Here is a 7,500-nt window from a genome sequence, read left to right on the forward strand (position 1 = left end):
TTGTAACCAATTCAAGCATGACCGTAACCAAATACTGTTATTAAACCATTTCAATTATAGATGAAGTGCTAACAAGTTCTGATTCAGTATTAATGTCGAAGTGCTACCTATTCAGAATACAGTATCGTCACACTACAGCTTTATTCTGCTGTTCAAACAGAGCTTATTTCCAGAGTTGGTAAGTAGCAGTGGTAACACACAAGAAATGTACAGTTTTACGCCATAAAATTAATAAAGTTTCTTTAGTCAGTGGGCCTGAACCACTGCAGTGAAACCACACTTACTGTCCGATGTTGGCCGTGGATTCAGGGAACAATTGTTAGCTATTTTGCACGCACTCCACTCCAAACGCAGTCTTCATTTCAAAAGCTTTATTTTCCTAACATTTCTGAATTAAGTTCATAATTTCAACAATCGAAAAATCCACCATTCCAAATCCAAACATTTGTTCATGTCACTTCCTCCGCCCATACGCGGAGACATATACATTCCTTACCCGACAGGTGCATGATAATTAACTAAATAAGTACATAAATGCGCACATACTAAATAATAAAAGGAAAATTAATAATAATAAACAAATGATAAATAAACTCCAATATAACAGTTATTTATAGACAAACGGCTACAATACCTGAGCTCAAACACATTGATTTCACAGCTCTGGACTCTAACTGGATGATGACTGGTGACTCGTTCACTTTTAATTCTACAAATGTATTTGAGGAGAAGCATCTGAGACTAATTCGATACTACAATAGGTTTTTGTCATTTTCTGAGCTATGAATGAATGAACAGCCTCAGTGTGTGTGTGTGTGTGTGTGTGTGTGTGTGTGTGTGTTAGTGTGTGTGTGTGTGTGTGTGTGTGTGTGTGTGTGTGTGTGTGTGTGTGTGTGTGTGTGTGTGTGTGTGTGTGTAGGAGGCTGTGGAAGTTCAGTTTCATGAATAAATGCTGGAGTTTCCTTATAAACACAGCAGTCAATACAACACAGGAATATAAATCAAGCTCTGCTGCCTGCTGACAGATATTCAACACCATCAATCCTGACACACACACACACACACACACACACACACACACACACACACACACACACACACACACACAGTTTTTGAGAGTACGTTCAGTCAGAATCATTCACAAGTACACAGAAAAGGTGTTTGTGGAGCAACACAGACATTGTGACGTACTTGAACTTGTTTCATAACAAGCGATGCGTAAAATCACACTTAAGTAGAATATATTTCTTTTTGCAATAAAAATACAAAGCATTAGCACTAGGCATGTCAAATACACCACTACCTTGGTCTCAAATAGATGAAGACAAAGATACAATAATTAACTGGATGTACATCTGAGTGCTGTTACTGTAAAATTATGTTTTATTATGTTTTATTAACTGAGTTAATTCATAAATTAAAGCAACAACATGGAACTTTTCCTCTGCGGTCGCCCTACAGGTTGGAAGCGGAATTGTCCATTACCGCTGTCGTAAAATGATTTACGGTTACTGTATGAAGCATGCAGGTTTTTTTCATATGGGCAATGATAATATTATTAATCTTCCCCCTTTCATAATTTATACATGTTTAGTAGACTAAACATTTTAACTCAAACATCTGCGATTTGCATGTCGATTGCAATGCTCAAATCTGAACGAGAATGATAGCGATAGCATCCTAACCATCTAAAACTACCATGTTAGTGTTTACTAGCTACCAGATTGATAATTCGCTCATCTACTAGCTGATTCATGAAGATAAATGGAGGACCAGATAGTTTCCGTAACGTAGCCAGGCAGACAACAGATTAGAAAAACTAAAGATAGTATGCAAGCAATTTACAGTTACTTACTAGTTCAACAGCATGACGGCCAAGTCAGCATCGGTCTGGTAACTCTCCTCCTCCATAAGCTAACGCCAGCGAGCAAACGCTCGACCAATATTGATCCTCGTCCTGCCTTTCAGTTTATCACTCTCCCTTTTCCTCTTCCGACTCTACTCCGACAAAACCTTGGACTTCTTACGTTTCGCTGCTGCTTCAGCCATGACGAAAACAGACGTACGAAAACAAACGCGCTGGTTGGCCACATTTGAGGAAGTGGTGGGCAAAGTGACGTATGCCGTAAAGCAGTCGAATTTTGTAGTTCTTTTTGAGCGCTGGTTACTACCCGCACCCCGAAGTTACATAGTGCCAGTAAAAGCGATACAGACCCCGTCAGGCTCTGGCAGACGTCTCATTCAACCTATTGTAAGTCGATGTCATCACAAGGGTCTTGGAAATATATTATGAAGGTTGAAAAGTTACATGTTGTTACTTTAATGCAATTCTTTACTAATAAAATTTACTATAGACTATATAGAATATATATTATATAGACTATAATTTAACCTTTTTAAATAAAGCATGATCGATAGCATCAGGGTAATTGTAGTATTATACTGTATAAACTAACATTTTTAATAACATTATGTTTTTAGATTTTCTATTTTCATTTTAATGTTAGTTAAAGTTTTGGTAATTTTGATGTGTGTTTTTGTATTAAAAATGATATATGTGGAGATAGATAGATAGATAGATAGATAGATAGATAGATAGATAGATAGATAGATAGATAGATAGATAGATAGATAGATAGATAGATAGATAGATAGATAGATAGATAGATAGATAGATAGATAGATAGATAGATAGATAGATAGATAGATAGATAGATAGATAGATAGATAGATAGATAGATAGATAGATAGATAGATAGATAGATAGATAGATAGATAGATAGATAGATAGATAGATGTCTATATAGTTTAGTTTATTCAGTTTTGGTTATTTTAGTACTTCCATTCAAATTAAACAAAAAAGTAAGAAATGGTGCCTTGGAAACCATTTAAGTATTTTTTATGGTTTTAGTTTTAGCTAATAATAATAACCCTAAATAGCATATTAGTTTTTGCTGTTATATCAAAGAGAATTGAATGAAATTTCATCAACTACTAAAATGCTGGTATGGCAACATCCCTAGTTTACACAGTTAATAACAACAAACCAAAAAAAAAAGAAAGTTTTTTTTTCTAGTATAGAAATATCAAGTCAACATAAATGCCCTTAAAACAGTGTGTGTGGTGTGTGTGTGTGTGTGTGTGTGTGTGTGTGTGTGTGTGTGTGTGTGTGTGTGTGTGTGTGTGTGTGTGTGTGTGTGTGTGTGTGTGTGTGTGTGTGTGTGTGTGAGAGTGTGTGAGAGAGAGAGAGAGAGAGAGAGAGAGAGAGAGAGAGAGAGAGAGAGTGCATAAAAAGTGAGTTTAATTGGGTTTTGAGGCCAAGTAATAACCACTTAAGTTTGCAAACAAGTTCCTGGTGGCTTGATAAATGTGCTTAATTTAAAAATAACCTTGTTACTCCAATTTAAGCGTGGAAAAGCAGGGAGATTTGAGCCTATTTACAGTTATTAAGCAGCCAATGAGGGCGACAAAATGAAGCCTGTCCAGATATTCACTGCAATTCATCAATTACTCAAACGCGCAGAAACGTTGTGAGGGATCCGAGAGTCTGAACACCCCAGAGGGCCGAGCGGGATATTAGCTGATCCGTCTTACGGGAACCCTCGCGGACAGAAACCTCACAATGACTGAACGCCAACAAAAGAGCAGTTTTCATGCAAACACAACACCAGTGTTTGTTCTCATCACTGACCTGTCCAGAGGGGAATATCCATGAACTGAGCGCTTGATGAAGAGGGTCTCGCTGTCTCCACACACACTAACACTGTTCCTGATCCTGAAACACACACACACAAGAATGAATCGTGTGGGATAAACATCCATCTGACAGCAGGACACTTGATATCTGAACAATCCACAACAATTGGCATTTACGTTTTAAAGGTTTGGGGTCAGTAAGACTAGTTTTAAATATTCTACTCTACTCTACTCTACTCTACTCTACTCTACTCTACTCTACTCTACTCTACTCTACTCTACTCTATTTCATTCTATTCTACTCCATGTTCTACTCTGCTCTACTATATTCTATTTTATTCTATTCTACTCCATTTTCTACTCTGCTCTACTCTATTCTGCTCTACTCTGCTCTATTCTATTTTATTCTATTCTACTCAATTTTCTACTCTATTCTGCTCTATTCTATTCTACTCTACTCTACTCTACTCTACTCAATTGTCTACTCTACTCGATTGTCTACTCTACTCTATTCTATTTCATTCTATTCTACTCCATGTTCTACTCTGCTCTACTATATTCTATTTTATTCTATTCTACTCCATTTTCTACTCTGCTCTACTCTATTCTGCTCTACTCTGCTCTATTCTATTTTATTCTATTCTACTCAATTTTCTACTCTATTCTGCTCTATTCTATTCCATTCCATTTTCTACTCTACTCTGCTCTACTCTATTCTACTTTATTCTACTCTACTCAATTGTCTACTCAATTGTCTACTCAATTGTCTACTCAATTGTCTACTCAATTGTCTACTCTACTCAATTGTCTACTCTACTCAATTTTATTTCATTCTATTCTACTCCATGTTCTACTCTGCTCTACTATATTCTATTTTATTCTATTCTACTCCATTTTCTACTCTGCTCTACTCTATTCTGCTCTATTCTATTTTATTCTATTTTACTCAATTTTCTACTCTATTCTGCTCTGCTCTACTCTACTCTATTCCATTCCATTTTCTACTCTACTCTGCTCTACTCTACTCTATTCTACTTTATTCTATTCTACTCCATTTTCTACTCTATTCTACTCTACTCTGCTCTATTATATTTTATTCTACTCTACTCAATTTTCTACTCTATTCTATTTTATTCTATTCTACTCCATTTTCTACTCTATTCTGCTCTACTCTATTCTACTTTATTCTATTCTACTCCATTTTCTACTCTGCTCTACTCTATTCTGCTCTATTCTATTTTATTCTACTCAATTTTCTACTCTATTCTATTCTACTCCATTTTCTACTCTATTCTGCTCTACTCTATTCTACTGTATTCTATTCTACTCCATTTTCTACTCTGCTCTACTCTATTCTGCTCTACTCTACTCTGCTCTATTCTATTTTATTCTACTCAATTTTCTACTCTATTCTATTCTATTTTTATTCTACTCCATTTTCTACTCTATTCTGCTCTACTCTACTCTATTCTATTCCACTCCATTTTCTACTCTACTATGCTCTACTCTATTCTACTTTATTCTATTCTACTCCATTTTCTACTCTATTCTACTCTACTTTGCTCTATTCTATTCTACTCCATTTTCTACTCTATTCTGCTCTACTCTATTCCACTCCATTTTCTACTCTGCTCTACTCTATTTTAATCTATTCTACTCCATTTTCTACTCTATTCTCTCCTACTCTACTCGATTCTACTCCATTTTCTGCTCTACTCTACTCTGCTTACTCTATTCTGCTCTACTCTATTTTATTTTATTCTATTCTGCTATATTCTGCTCTACTCTACTGCATTTATTTGATCAAAAATACAGTAAAAACAGTAATATTGTGAAATGTTATTACAATTTAAAATAGCTGTTTTCTATTTAAATATGAGTCAAATGTAATTTATTCCTGTGATCAAAGCTGAATTTTCAGCATCATTACTCCAGTCTTCAGTGTCACATGATCCTTCAGAAATCATTCTAATATGATGATTTGATGCTCAAGAAACATTTATTATTATTATCATGTTGAAAATAGTTGTGCTGATTAATATTTTAGATTTTTCAGGATTATTTGATGAATAGAAATTTCAAAAGAACAGCATTTATTTGAAATAGAATCTTTTGTAACATTATAAATGTCTTTACTGTCACTTTTGATCAATTTACTGCTTCCCTGCACACTATTAGTGAGGTATGAGGAGTTGCTGCCTATATAGGATGTTTCTGACCAGTTATTACGCTTGTTAGGATATTTTCTCAGAAGGCAGCTGACTATTTAGTCACTAGACAAGAAAACAACTCACTAGGGTTTGGAGCAATGCGTAAAATATTGCGAGTACAAGCAACTTTGCATTTAAAGGATTCGGTGTGTAAAAAGGTAAAGCAGAACCTATTTTAACATAAACCTAAACCTAAAAAAAAACATATATTTATATATAGGGTCTTGCACACCTAAATAGGTGCGTTGGAAACACTACAAAATGGGTACTTAAATGGTTAAAAACGTCACATTTATATTTGATTGAGCAATGTTTCAGGCAATCAGCCTTCCTCTGGCTTTTCTTGAATAGAAATATAAAAGAACAATCCGGAAGGCAATCAAATGCATCTCTACTGAAGGCGTTTCCATGCCTGACCAATGCTAAAGATCACCACAACCCACAAAACCTGTGTGTGTATACGACCATGGACACATGGTTGAGACCGTGTAGGGTGTTCTGTCTCATTTGCATAATTTAATTGCATTTTACTATTCGCCCCTGCATTATATGAGGCGTGCATGGCTCTCTCTGCACTAATGTCTGCTGTGACTGAGGTCGTGGAGCACGTCCTGCTCTTAACCCCTTAATGGAGTCATTAATCTGGACGAACGCACCGAACACACAGAGGAAGAGGATGAAGAGTTAACATGCACTGCTTATGGGACACCAATGCATTTAAATTACTCGCAGATATGTGTGTGTGTGTGTGTGTGTGTGTGTGTGTGTGTGTGTGTGTGTGTGTGTGTGTGTGTGTGTGTGTGTGTGTGTGTGTGTGTGTGTGTGTGTGTGTGTGTGTGTGTGTGTGTGTGTGTGTGTGTGTGTGTGTGTAAACTATTCACCCTTAGGCTACATCTAAAAAAAACAGCGTTTTCATTTAAAAATGTGAGTAAATTCTGTCATCTTTGCAGGACTGTGATATGAAGAGTGTGCAAATTAACATTTTAGCAACAGTGTGAAAGTGAATAGCACATAATACAATACCGTTATAAACATGAATATCTATTGGTACAGTATGCGTCACATGACTAAACTTACGTCATCGTTTTTAAATGCCTCGGTTTTGACGGTCCACACTGCGACATGAAAACAGCTTTTCAAATGTATCCACTTTGGAGAGCGTTTTCAAAAAGCTTTGTTTTCATTAATTAAAAACGCCCAAAACAGAGAGAAAAAGATGCGTTTTCTAACCAAAACGTATTAGTGTGGACGAGGCTTTAAACACACCAGCTGACTTACAGGATGCATTTGAATTGGAACAAAACTGGTCTGGAAAACAAACCCGGAAGCATCTTAAAGAAATTCTGGCTACAGTAATCTAAAGAGGCAAAAAAAAAAAAAGCCTGAATCCTCCAAGGCTGAAAGAAACAGCACACATTATTTATTTTTCCAGGGTGAAGAAGCCATCTTCATGAAGGAAACCAGTCTGAAATAACTACAACACACCAACACTCCCTCTAACTGATTAAAAATACATAATGCGGATATCACCACTTGACAATAAGACGCCCCAAATTCATCCTGAGCTGCAGAAACACTTCCAGCTACTGCAGAA

At 36.1% G+C, this 7,500-nt stretch overlaps 1 protein-coding gene across 1 annotated transcript in view; it reads right to left on the minus strand.

Moving 5' to 3' along the window:
* rbfox3b (RNA binding fox-1 homolog 3b) overlaps window positions 1-7,500 on the minus strand; it is a 211,082-nt gene that overhangs the window by 163,589 nt on the left and 39,993 nt on the right. The window contains exon 2 of the mRNA XM_081370428.1: window positions 3,692-3,775. Coding sequence (XP_081226554.1) covers window positions 3,692-3,713 — 22 coding nt within the window. The 5' untranslated portion in view covers window positions 3,714-3,775. The remainder of the gene's footprint in view (window positions 1-3,691; window positions 3,776-7,500) is intronic.

This window comes from Scardinius erythrophthalmus (assembly GCF_964197995.2).
Source record: "Scardinius erythrophthalmus genome assembly, chromosome: 1".
Lineage (NCBI taxonomy): Eukaryota > Metazoa > Chordata > Actinopteri > Cypriniformes > Leuciscidae > Scardinius > Scardinius erythrophthalmus.